Raw genomic sequence first — 13719 nt, 5'->3', positions numbered from 1 at the left:
TTTGAAGTAAGAATGGTCTTATACTACATCATGAATTATGTTTAGGATTTGCAGTACTATTGAGGTGTATAAAGATTAACTTACTTCTACCATGAATTTATTTTTATTTAAACATTTACCCTGTTAACTTGAAAACATCTATATATTGTACCATGTTATGTATCCAAATTCAATAGGACGCAGTTGTTTAACATTCTTCAATTATTTCATTTACTTGATTCTGCTTTTGAATAAAATAAATACCTAGTGAATATAATATCAGACCACCAGAATAGGCAATCAGCAAATAATATGGTCTCAATTCCTCCTTTAAAGGTTTTTTCAAATATATGATGAAACATAGTCCCAACTCATTTCTCCAAAATCTCCATATTTTGTTATGATCAGTAATCATCACTATAATTTAGTTATCCAACATTGTTAAGTGCAAAATACTGTAGCAAACTCAAAATTTGCTGTAATATAAAGTGTTTTAAACTTTATAATGAATTAAAGTAGCACTTTCTAAAATGAACATGGAGAATGCCAGTTCTAGGAGATGCTCCAAAAAAAATAAAAATAAAAATAAACAGAGGGAGGAAGGGAATCAAGATTATGAAAAGTTTTGAAAATGTTCTCCTTAAAGTACCACACTAAAAATAGTCAAGATACTAGTTTCAACTGTCTTAATGGATGAATTGACTAAATAAAATATCTCATATATACTAGAAAAATCAGTGAGAAAGACCACTCTGGCAGGAAATTACAAACATACATTTCATTATACTTTATTTCATCATGCAATATTTAGGGAGAAGTCAGTTACCTTTGTTTTCATAGAGGTCAAATTCATGGCCAAACTCTTTTTTCACTCCACTTGACATGCTATTGAAGGGGAACCAGAGGCATTGTTTTCTTGCTTTATCAAAAACAAAAGCCCTGAAAAAAAAATCAGAATGAAAAGAAGAAATACTACTATTCATACAGTATTTAAAGAATGGGCATATGGTTCATCAAGGAGGACAATATAGAAACAAATGCATAATTACATATACATAATAAAAATGAGTTAAATTTGAACCTACCATTTTGATAGCCAAACAAGAAAGAACAAAATTAAGTTTTTGTAGGAGTAGATTTAAATATCAGATTGAATACTCTTTGGACTATTCTCATGTTATTCCAAAAGGCTTGTAGAAAAATAACAGTTTTAACATGCAAAATCAATATGTAACACAACTATTTGAATTACTTCTGAAGGCTTTATTTTTCTGTAACTTCACAAAAAGTTGGAAGATTTTTATCCACACTTGTACAAAATGGTATTATATTTGAGATATTTAAGCTATCTCAATTATATCTGAGATAGTAGGAGTAATTTACAAAGTGTGTAACTGTAAAAAATATATTCTAAAATGACATTTTCTAAGGTGCATTAGATATATCAATTGAGCCCTAGGAGATTCTCCTAAAAAGTGGGATCTGAAACCAAGTGTTTGGAAATTTTTGCATATAATGTAATTTTTTGGTGAATTATAAAACATTGCAGTTTATTAAAAGCTATGAAAATCTTGTTAACTATTTAAGCTAATATTTCCTAAATAGGTTTGCTTATATAAGCATTTTTTGTTTTTTTGTTTTTGAGACAGTCTCACACTGTCGTTCAGGCTGGAGTGCAGTGGTGCGATCTCGGCTCACTGCAAGCTCCGCCTCCCAGGTTCACGCCATTCTCCTGCCTCAGCCTCCCAAGTAGCTGGGACTACAGGCACCCACCACCATGCCAGGCTAATTTTTTGTATTTTTAGTAGAGACAGGGTTTCACCATGTTAGCCAGTATGGTCTCGATCTCCTGACCTCGTGATCTACCCACCTCGGCCTCCCAAAGTGCTAAGCATTTTTAATTTAAAGAAAACTAGTAATATTAGAGAATATCTTTTTGATATAACATCTTAAAGAAAGTTACGAAGACATGACACCCCTACTATTCCTATAGCTAAGTATTATATTGGTTTTTTTGTTATTGTTCACTAAAAGAATCTATTTATATAACAAAATGATAAATATGCAAAAAAGTGATAAATTTGTTTTTAAGTGATTCCATCTGTAAAGTGGGTAACAGGATTTCCAGTTTGCTGATCTCATTCACTCTTTTCTCTCGTTCCAATATAATGACAGATTCTTTAGAAAAGTGTTTTTTATATTATTTTACACCTCCATATAAAGTGGGTGGAAGCCATCAAATTCTGTAAGTTGCATCTTCTTTCAGGTTTGACTTTTAGAGTCTTTATCTTAACATCGTTCTAGTTGTAATCTTTTCAACAGCTTATTTTGTCTATTTCCTATTTGTTTATGGCAGGAAGGCAATTCTAGTACCAGTTGCCAGCCATGGCTAAAATAGGAAAGCTTCCTATCTTATTAAGTGAATTTATGAATGAGCTATTTCCTGAAGAGCTTAGAATCAGGCAGTCTTGGTCATCTTTCCTACCCAGCAACGAATAATTTGAATCTCTAGAAAATCAATATTGTTGATATCTTCTCAAGAAAAAACAATATTTAAGAATGTTCCACCTCACACCCATTCACGTCACAGATGGTTTCGCACACTTCTTTGGTATTTTATAAGTGGTTTACGGTATTTTTCATTGTTTTTAAATAATTCTGTTTTATATAACATATCTAGAAACAACATCCTTTGATTCATTAAGACCCTAAGTTCATAGTATCATAGTATGTTCATTCAATTCTATATAGCTAAGACAGTTAATAATCCCAAATACATATGTGTGTCTATGTGCGTGTGTGTGTGTATATGTGTATGAATGAGGAGGATTTTACCATTTCTGGGCCAAGAAATCTTGGCTCTAATACATAATATTACCTGTGGTTTTCTGCACAGGTTGCCGTAAATTTGGAGACTAAATATAACTCAACCAAAATATGGTAGGAAAGTATGAAATCTCATATACATGGAACATGTGAGCACTTACTAATTTATTAATGTCTTCTCTAGTAAAATCATTTTAGTTCCTAGTAAATAAAACGAAAGGAAAGTTTTTCTTTCCTAAGTATAAGGTTGACTAATGTGAAAATTGAATGGTAGCAATACTTCCCTTACTTGTGGGTCCAAGAGAGTTTATTTTCAAAGCTAAAAATCAGCAATGAGGTGTCCTCTCCCTCCCTTTTCCCTGCCCTTCCAGCCCTTCCAGCCCTGAGAGGGGAAAATACATCTCTATCCTCCTCAGCTGCTGGAACATCTCCATGAATCTACACAGCTGAGATGTTAATTGAGAGTAGTTGTCTCTATTTTTAACAATAGCAAGGCTTTTATAGGGAAGTCAGGGAATAAAACAGAATTATCATAGGAATATACTTGCAAAGTCAATTCCCACTCCCCTTGCCAGGAACTATCTCCCTGAAATTGGCAGTTTCACTCTAGAAATTGAAAGCAGATAGTCTTTCCTCAACCTAAACCTGATAAAGATCTGTTCTGACCATGCTCTTTCCTCTCAGGCCCATAACATTTATTTCTCTGAAAAAGGCAAGATGAAATTAGGACCACTTGCCATGACGTTACTAAACCCTGTGGTCATATTATGGGTCACTACCGAAATGTAATTGAGTAGAATTTAATATGTACAGGATTTTATGCATGACCTTGTTAAAAAAAAAAAAAAAAGATAAAATAGGGAGTGAAAGAGTGGGAAATAAGTGAGGGAAGATAATGAACTAAAAATGTGTCTTCTTCTGATAGTTTAGGAGACTATTCGAATCAAATTGTCACCCTCTTAGCCCAAAACAAAAAGTTTTATCCTCTGGGATCACTGGCAAAGTAGTAAGGCATCAGTTCCCAACCTTTTTGGCACCAGGGACTGGTTTATTTTTCCAAGGGGGTGGAGTGGGGGTGGGGGTGGGCCGGGGAGCGGGGAATGGTTTCGGGATGAAACTGTTCCACTTCAGATCATCAGGCACTAGATTCTCACAAGGAGCGCACACCCTAGATCCCACGCATGTGCAGTTAACAATGGGGTTCAGCTCCTGTGAGAATCTAATGTGGCAGATCCAACAGGAGGTGGAGCTCAGGCAGTAATGCTCACTGGCCTGCAGCTCACTCCGGCTGTGAGGCCTGGTTCTTAACAGGCCACAGACTAGTGGCAGGGGTAGGGGGTTAAGGACCCCTGTAGTAAGGAATTCTTCCCTATGAGGTCACACAGGGACTGTCAAAAGACATGAAACTCTCCATTTAGGTCCCCTCATGCCTCTTTAAATTGCCCCATCAATTTTCACCTGAAACTTTACCATTGCTATCCTCTTCTTTCAAACAGTCTCTGCTGACACCAGTGTCTCTAATTTTTAAACTAATTCTCTCAACACCTTTTATTTAAATCCCTAAAAGCAATGATATAATAAAGTTGAAGTAAATTTTGGCTGCTGCCCAAATTCTGTTCTAAAAATTCCTCCATTCCTCTTGCAAGAAAAAAAAAGTTCCTCTGAATAGATATTTTAAAACCCAAAGCCAATTGAATTTCATTTTAGTTACTCAAATTCAATTGCCCATCAGATGAGAAAACAAATTCCATAACCAAAGCCACTGTGGATTTTAGAAGGTAGCAGTTTTTGCGCTCTCCCTTACTCAAGCTATGTTTCCATAAACTGAGAGCTGAGTCTTCGTTTGTAGTGAGTTAAATCTAGAGTCAAACTTACAATTTTATGATCAAATCACATTGACAACAACACAAAAGACACATGATTATAATACACGCATGCTATATTTGGAAAATTATTCCAAGAACGAAATGAAGTAACTTACTTGCAAGTGAATGGAAGTCCTTTATTCCTAGTACATCTATTAGCACATTGGTCTGCAGTATTCACTTTTTTGGTTTTTATCTTCAGTGCTGGATCTATTTTGATTAGGGTAGTCTTTGCTGACTTTTTGAATTCATGAATTGTATTTCTTCTTTTCTTTTGTCCCTCTATTAAATACAAAATGTTTAAAAAAAAATTAACATTGGAGAAATGTTTTTAAGGCTCATATATATATAAAAAAAAAATCCTAAGGATCGTCTACAAGAAAGTGATTTTACTTGACAATATACTAGATTTCCAGGGGTTAGGAGCAGAGTGAGGTAGGGAATAGTTAAGAGAAAGAGAGGAATATTGTAATCAAGGAAAAACAAATAACTTGTCATGTAGTGTCACTCATTTACATTCTTTCAAATTAAGGAGCTTTTAAAAATCAGGACAGAGTTCACACTAAAGAAATAAATAACATGATATTTCCCAAACATCATGAAAGCAAATATCAGTGCTAGAAGCATATCATATCATGCTTCATAATTAAACTTTTCATTTCCTTCTACAATTAGTCCTCATGTACGTTATAGTATTTAACGAGATAAGCCAACATAAAGACAGGCAAGAAACTTCACACTAAAAACTGTACAGTGGACAAATTCTTCTGACCTACTCTTTAAAGTCTTTCATATTATTCATATTTTAGCCACTCTCTCCTCATTTAGTGCATAAATGTTTTCTGTGCTTTTGGACACTATTTCTTGTATCACTGAACTATTTGTCTTGAGATCAAGCCAAATGCTGTAAATCAAATGTATGTAAAACTTCATCCTTTAATGCAGCAATATCATTTTTCTTCATGAAAATACAAGGCGCCTAGATAGCATGAAGCCTCCTACTGAAAACCTGAAAAACAGAACTAAAACATTCTAAAAGACTTAATCTTATGGATAACTTTAGTGTTTCAAAAAACTTGTTCTCTGTATTCTCAATTTGCCCAAAATAGCCCCAATCTGTTAGTGATCAGCATCTTCACAATGCAGATCAAAATCTTTAATAGAATGCAGCTATTGTGTAATAAGGATAGATGTGCTTGTGCTCCTCTGCCTGTCAATTCTTTTCAAACATGCTTATACCAAAGGCAGTAAGGATACATTCATTTTTCAGTCAAAGAAACCAAGACTTAGAAAAAAATTAATTGACCACTTAGAAGATCTCAGACTGGAAACCCAGCAGGCTGACTTAAAAACCACCACTCTGAACCACTGACCATGCCATCTGTAGCTAAGAATCGCTAAGATTGTAGTGGAAATATGGCATGTAACATTTTCCTGAATATTTGGTTTAGAGCTAGCAGTAGAGAAGAAATGTGGATAGTAGAGCAGGAAATACATTCCTCGTCTGTATCTGTGTTGAAATGTGTCAAAAAAGGAGAGTAAAAATTTGTGGGCACAAAATTTGGAAATACAACTAGCAGAGTGAGGTACCAGAAATGCCATCATACTCTAAGTTTGTCAGCAACCACTGGCTCCAGTTGGTTTATGAGATGAGCAGATGCTACTAATTAGTGTCCATCCTAATTTGAAGGCTGCAATAAATTAGAGAAAACACAAGGTCCTCTAAATTTCTGAATCTCTGTAAAACTCCAAAGCACAATCTCCAAAAGACAATACAAATTCCTGCAATGATGTTTTCATTTTTAATTTTTCTTTGCCTTACTGGATAGAATGGCTATGGTAAAACAGATACAGTTTAAAAGACATTTTAACATAAAAATGAAATCAACCAAAAATCTGTCAACATGTTATTTATTGAGCATGGACCAAATGCCTTGTACAACACTGGCAATCTTATTGACTTGCCAAATGACTTTTTAATTACCTGAAATGTTAACATCCCAATTTCTCAATCTAAAATATAAAAGTTACATTAACTTTAAACTATAACCATTAAGTAAATATTTGAAAATCAATTTGGATTTTTTAAATGTTATAAATATGCAAAGTTTTAGTTTTGTTTTTGAAATTTTATCCTTTAATCTCTGGCATGAAGAAGAAACTGTGATTCTTCCAAGCAAAGAAGGCATAATTCATTTCAAATTTTGGTTTCTGTCACAGAACCATGTTAATAGGAGATAAGTTTTTCCATTAAGAGTTTATCTTTCCTTTGACCTTATTACACTATTTCCAAGGTGCTTTGAAATGCTTCATAGCATAATAGTTATATAATTTCCTGTATAAATTTGAACGTTTCTTAGAAATAAATGATAGTTAATTGACGAAAAAAATCTATGAAACAACTGTTCACCAAAATAGAAGAGTTTTATACACATATTTCTTAAATATGTGTATAATTATATTAGCTAAAAATATAAAATTGAAGTTGGCCTGATGTATAATGTATTTAGTATACATGTCTAAGTGTGAGGGAAAAGCCTAAAAATCAAAAAGTCTAAGACATATTAAATGTGTAATATATTTTAATGTATCAAATGAAACAAAATCTCTGGTCAATGTTCTGGCTTCTTTTCTCAATGCCACACAAAATGAAGGCAAGCCATGAAGAAGAGTCTGGAGAGCTGAGGTCTCTGTGGAATTGTTGATTGTATTTAATTCTAAATCTCCTCAGTTGTTCTACTGAAATGTGTTAATGTTTTGTTTTACCTCATAAAAACAGTCTACACTTGCTTGCTGACAAATTTTCCAATCACTACCTTTCATCTAAAGATCAAAAAGCATTTTGAAAAACAAATAAATCTATTATTTCCCTTTACTAGATAATAAATAGAAGTGAAAAGCTTGTCTGGGGCTACAAAGCTATCAGGGGCAATCAGAACCAGACACCAGAATTCTCTTCTCACTATTTTGTTCTCATGACGTAGAAACTTTCCCTTTTAATTAAGTCATCTATACTAAGCCAGTAACTAATTACTAAAAAATATGAAGTTGGAGCTAATTGTACATCATGTAATCCACACATCTATAAAATTAATTCCTTATTCAATAAAAGAAAAATTCAAAACAGAAGTCATTCAAAAACAGCATCTGAAAATAAAATTCCTTTGCTGAAAATAGTTTCAACTTTCTCTTCCATATGTATTAACAACTGATGCTTGTTTTACTGAAAACAGTTAAAAGCCAAGCTTAATTTGGGAAGAAACTCAAAAATATCTTTGGATCAGATTTTTCCCTACTATTTTTTGTGCGTGACTGTTAGCTGAAGTTTATAAACAAAATATTGAAATGAAATCAAAGGGTGAGAGATCACTACAAATTTGTCATGCTTTCCTGTGCTTTAAATTACAACTCCTTTTTCCTCTTCTCCCAGTATGGGAAAACATTCTGGAAGCTATATTTCCTGAAGAACCTGAAGTCCCTGTTTTAGAGCTGAAATCATTAGGATCCTAGTGAAAACCTACACACAGAAAGTAGGGTCAAATGTATCAAGGTGCTTGAAGAAAGACACATTTCTCCCTCTGGTCCCGGCACCTCACACTCATTTCTCTCAGTACCTCATATATTTTCTTCTCTGTGTGGACTAACCATTGACTTCAAAGGAAAATCATGCAAGGAAAGGATTTGCAGGGTGTGGAAAGAAGCAGGAATCTGGCTCCACATATTCTGAGAAACCTATCCACATGATTAGTGATTAACAGATTGAAGTGGCAAGATGTTAAGATGAAAGTACACAAATAATTAATGGAAGGGAACGGTTGGGACTGGAGATTGTAAACTCTCCAAAGCCAAGAATTTCAAATAGAAATCTAAATTTTCACTGTTATTATGTAAGACATAGATTTTTGCAAATCAGCAATCATCTCCCTTTCTTTAGAGAAGGCAACAATATCACAAATAAAGATACCAAGAAGACAGAGATTGTGTCAGATGTAAATGAAACGCTGGTATTTGAGAAGCTGCAGCATCATCTCTTCCAAGGGGATTTACAAAATGAAGTGATGTTCAGTGTGATTTGAGGGGCCTCCCTAGGTATTTTCTTCCTTCTCCTTTCCAGTTCTTATTTAAGGTTTCATTCTTCTAGAAGCCTCATCCTGGCCTCCACCTTCACTGTCTGTTTCTGCCTACAACTTTCCTTCCACACAGGAACTGAAGCAACAACACTGAAGAACAACTTCAATCAAGTACCTTTTCAACAAAAAAACTTTCAGCTGCTCCCATGACATTCCTTTTAAAGACCACATGGTTGAGCATGACCTTCAATCCTATCCATTCTACCTCATCTTACTTTTCCGCTCACAGACAATATGCCCCATCACATGCCCACTACTTCTGCCTCAAATGCTTGCCTTCAGTTGCCGTGTGGGGTCCTTCCTGGGACATTCCTTATACTTATGAACCTCTGTACCTTGGGCCACTTGTGTTCCTGTGCTAAGGTACTGACTATTCGACCATCCATCTTTTCATATGGACTTCAGTACCATATGACCCCTTAACCTGGTTTGATTCTCTATGCTAAAAATGAACTCTCAATCATAGTACAAATTACTTCTAACAGGGTTTTTTATAAATATATCACTTAGCCAAATGATTTTAAGTAAGTTTGAGTTGATTTCACTGCTACTGGCTCCAATATAAATGAAAAAAGAAAAAAAAAAACACCACATAGTTCATTCACATGCATTTGGGTAGGAATCTCAGCTCTGTCCCTTAACTCACAAAGAAATAAGATAACTGAGGTCTTTGAACCTCAGTTTCCTCAGGCAAAATGAGTCCAATAGTGCCAATCTTATTAGAATTAAGTAAGATGTACTTTACTACTTGGTTCATATCAGTTGCTCAACAAATTTAAGTTCCTTTCTCATTTGTTCATCTTTACATCCCCCACATACTCTTGAACATTAGGTGCTCATTTAATGCTTCTTTTATTACAGAGGATTGGATATTTGTTTCCCATGTAGGTGGGAGTGAATAGAGGGTAATTCTATATAGGCTAACTCCTACAAAGATGGTGTGGGCCCAATATATTGAATATTTCTTAAGCTTTTAAAAAAGTATCTCCATAATGTATTCTGTTGATAACTGGTTGTCAACTTACAGTATATACTTCTTTCCTAACAATGTGTTATTTTACAATATGTACAAATATAAATTCATAGAATAAATAGTTATAATCAAAGCTAGTAACAACAAAAGAAACCTCTAAATAGTCAATATTAAATGTCATTTAAAAAAGAACAAACTTTGTGTGTTCTAAGAGGCTACCCATGTTTTTTATTTTAAAGGTTATTTAAAAAAACTATCAAAATAAACTGGCCATCTAAACAAAGGCGCACCCTCCTTTGATGACAATTTTAGAATTATCCACTTCAGGAATTATTCACAGCATATTTGTAATTCCCAACTGGACTCTCCTTGCCTGCCAGTACTCTTGGGCTGCATTCTGCCTGTACTCAGGAAACACAGTCATTTCTACATTAGGCAAAGTGAAATATAATTACAAATGTATGTCTCCTGCCAAAAGTTCATAATGCATGCCAAAAACAAATAGACACTGCCTATGGTTGATCTACTGTTTGGGTTTTCCACACTGCGTTCCCCTTGCGTTAGCACAGATGAATTCAGGTAACCAGATTCTACTTAAGAACAGTGACATTTTAATCTTTAAAAATGAAAACCCTCAAAATATTAGCCATTATTTCCATTTAAGCTCAAAATCCCCTAAACCAGCAGTCATCTGTGAAGCATTTTTTTTTTCTTCTTCTTGAGATGGAGTCTCGCTCCATGGCCCAGGCTGAAGTGCGGTGACACAATCTCGGCTCACGGCAACCTCCACCTCCCAGGTTCAAGAGATTCTCCTGCCTCAGCCTCCCAAGTAGCTGGGACTACAGGTGCCTGCCACCACGCCTGGCTAATTTTTTGTACTTTTAGTAGAGATGGGGTTTCACCGTGTTAGCTAGGATGGTCTCGATCTCCTGATCTTGTGATCCGCCCGCCTCGGCCTCCCAAAGTGCTGGGATTACAGACATGAGCCGCCGCACCCGACCCTGTGAAGCGATTTTAACATGACACATCTCAAGCATTATAACCTGCTTGATTTGAACTCACTGCTTTTTCACTTCTTCAGAAATCTTACCTAAATGCTTTCAAAGTGACCCTTTCCAAACAGTGTCATTTTCCAGAAGGGCCACTTCACAAAATAAAACCAGGTGGGTTGAATGATTTTCCTTTCATTTAGCAAATTCTTGAGTTTTTTAACCCTTGTACCATATCAAAAACTAGATCAGAGGTCTGATAAATTTCATATTTACCATCTCAAAAGATACAGCCAGTTCTCTTTTTTATATAGTAAAAAGGCCATGTCTCCATCTGGGCATTTGTTCCACTCTTTTATTCTCTTGTGCCTACCCTTGATATTCACTGCCTTCTCCCGTTGGCACCTCAGCCTCTACAATGATACAACAAAATACAGATGTTTCCTCTTGCCCTGATAACAAGAGAAACTTCCCAAAGCAGCAAACGAGATCTCTAAACCTCCAGGCAATGTGAACTTTCAAGCAACTCCTCCCCAAACGGCAAATCCAAGGGAGAAAGTGGGAGACAGAGATGGGCAATTCTGCAGCTTTAATCAGAGTCTCCGTGCACTGCAGTTTCAAAGGGCAGGCATCCCTACCCAGAAAGAAGAAGATCTTTAAAAAGAGGCTTTCTCTTTCATTTTTATGATATGCAAATACTCAGAGTTTATTCTGCCTCCTCAAAATGAAAACCTGTACAAAGTCGTAATTTGGCTCCAAATGTTGACTAGGTGATGTGGAGTAGTGGATTATCATGAAAAATTGTTCTCTGGAAAAGGATGACTTCCTGCTGGACTGACCATCACTCTTGCCTCTTCAGACCAGACCCTCTCTTTAGCTTTAAACTTGTCCAAAGCAGCCAAGTTCAGCCAGTATTAGCACTTCCTCCCCATCTCATAATCCACAACTATGAGGCTAAGTGGGACGGGGCTTGGGTTGGAGGTGGAGGAGAGTTGAGGGAAAGTTAATTATCATTTTAAATGCTATTCAAACAAAAAAAAAAGAATGTCAAAAGAAAGCATAATGAGAGCTTTTAGAAACCTATACTACATACTGAGTTCAGAAAAGATGCTGGGAATAGGGTAAAAAGAGGGTGTTAAAAGGAATAGGGAAGGTTAGCAGGAGAGTTAAATACTAATACTAATAATGAAGAAGAAGGGAACTAACCTGCATAGGGGATGGCGATGGGGAGCAGGAGGAGATGCAGGAGGACATGCTGCAGCAGCAGGGCTGGCAGGAGTTTGGTCACCCACATGGTGCTGCTGGACGGGCTGGCGGATCCCTCTGGAGGAGATGCCTGGGTGAAAGAATCCTGTTCGGAGTCAGTGCCTCAAAGAGCCAGTCGGCTCTGAGCTGCTTTTTATTGCGATGAGCTAAGTTTGTTGTGTGATTAACTGGAAAGATCTAGGTCTGAACTCCCTCTTACGGTAAGAAACTGTTTAACAACAGCCCTTTACTCTCTTCCAGCCCCCTCCTTTCCTCATTCGCCCCCCCTTCAACACCACCAAACAGATCCCTGCCCCCCCCCCCCCCCATTCCCCGCCTCCCCCCAACCCCACGCTTAGGAAAGAAACTTACAAAGAAAAGGTCACCTGGCCTGAGGCCAGCTTCAATTTGGAAGCTGGAGCTCCAGATCCCAGTGGCTCCTATCCGAGTAGGGAAGGGAGGAGCAAGGCTGAGCCCAATAGCTAAATCAAGGCACAGGCAGAGGACCAATTCGCTCAATTTAAACAGGAAAATACATGTGTTTATATGTCTATTTGGGAAAAGAGGAAGGGGAAGCAGCATAAGAAGAAAGCGAAGAGCTGTCTTTCAGCCAAATGTGCCCCAGCTCCTAATCTGTCTAGTTTTCCTGCTAGAGCAATTGAGGGATTCAAAACACTGACACAGGTTCTCTAGGGGAGAGAGACCTGGGAGAGGCGGGAGGGGGGCCAGGGAGGAGGGCCCAGGCAAGTCCGGCCCAGGTAGAAAGAGGTTAGTTAAGAAAAGGGTGTGGTATTGTGGGGCCAAAATAAGCAAGCAAAACAAAAGCACGCAGATTGTCAGATGAAAAAATTGCCCCTGCTCCATGGGCTCAGAGCAGGCAGCTTTTTTTTTTTTTTTTCCACAAACTGCTAAACTCACGAAATACCACACATTTACCCAAAGTATACAAAATAAACTTGTCTGATCTGACTTTTTAAGAGAAAGTCCAAGAAATAGTCATTGTCCATAGGCTGTCCCTGACAGGTAAATATGCCATGTGTCCTTGTACAGGCACACACGTACACACAACACATTCACACATGTTGGTGTGTACGTACATATACACTGGTTAGGACTGACTTTCACCGGAAATCCCTCAAGCTGTTTGAATTCGTGAATACTGAATATGCCTCTCTTTTCCAGCTTCATCTGCCTGTACACGACAGCCAGCTTCCCAAAGTGTTAAGTGGAAAGATGAGGAGCTTGTATGGCATGGGGGGACTCCTAGGTATCAAATCTTTGTGAGATCATTGCCCAGACCCCTCACTTGATTCAGAGAATTTGTCTTTGCAGCCAGAGGTGGATGCTCTGGTAACTTTAAGCAAGAGCCTGCTTTATTTCTAATGGATGCCGAGGGATACTTGCCCCTGTGCCTCTCTGAGATGGATTATTAGTAGAGAACAGTGCCCCTGTCCACAGAGGAAGAGAAATCGGGCCAAATGTGGGAATGACTAGAGCGGTGTGTAGCTGTACAGAAGTGACTGTGGGGCTGAATTAAACTCATCCACAGAACAGCCTTCCCTCCACATACCGCCTTCATTTGTCCTCCAGCTCCCCTACCACCGCTTTCAGGAAAAAACAACCTGCCTGATAAGTCCCTGAGGTTGTGGGATATCTAGAGAAGCTAGGGATTAAGAGAATTCCTTTTGAGGGACCTATTTTATATGACCAGT

The 13719-nt window shown here is 37.0% G+C and overlaps 1 protein-coding gene across 4 annotated transcripts in view; it reads right to left on the bottom strand.

Moving 5' to 3' along the window:
* HGF (hepatocyte growth factor) overlaps positions 1–12488 on the bottom strand; it is a 71665-nt gene extending 59177 nt beyond the window's left edge. For 3 of the 4 annotated variants that reach the window (XM_032761219.2, XM_032761215.2, XM_032761217.2), the window contains exons 1-3: positions 11969–12153; positions 4787–4952; positions 806–918 (exon numbers count right to left, since the gene is read on the bottom strand). In XM_032761219.2, coding sequence (XP_032617110.1) covers positions 806–918; positions 4787–4952; positions 11969–12056 — 367 coding nt within the window. In that variant the 5' untranslated portion in view covers positions 12057–12153. Of the gene's footprint in view, positions 1–805; positions 919–4786; positions 4953–11968; positions 12154–12379 lie in introns of those variants that run through there. The other variant, XM_032761218.2, reaches the window with a different exon arrangement.
* Between the last annotated feature and the right edge of the window lie 1231 nt (positions 12489–13719).

This window comes from Hylobates moloch, unplaced genomic scaffold, assembly GCF_009828535.3.
Source record: "Hylobates moloch isolate HMO894 unplaced genomic scaffold, HMol_V3 SCAFFOLD_1, whole genome shotgun sequence".
Lineage (NCBI taxonomy): Eukaryota > Metazoa > Chordata > Mammalia > Primates > Hylobatidae > Hylobates > Hylobates moloch.
Note: the sequence above shows the minus strand (reverse complement) of the source record. Positions and strands in the feature narration are given on the sequence as shown.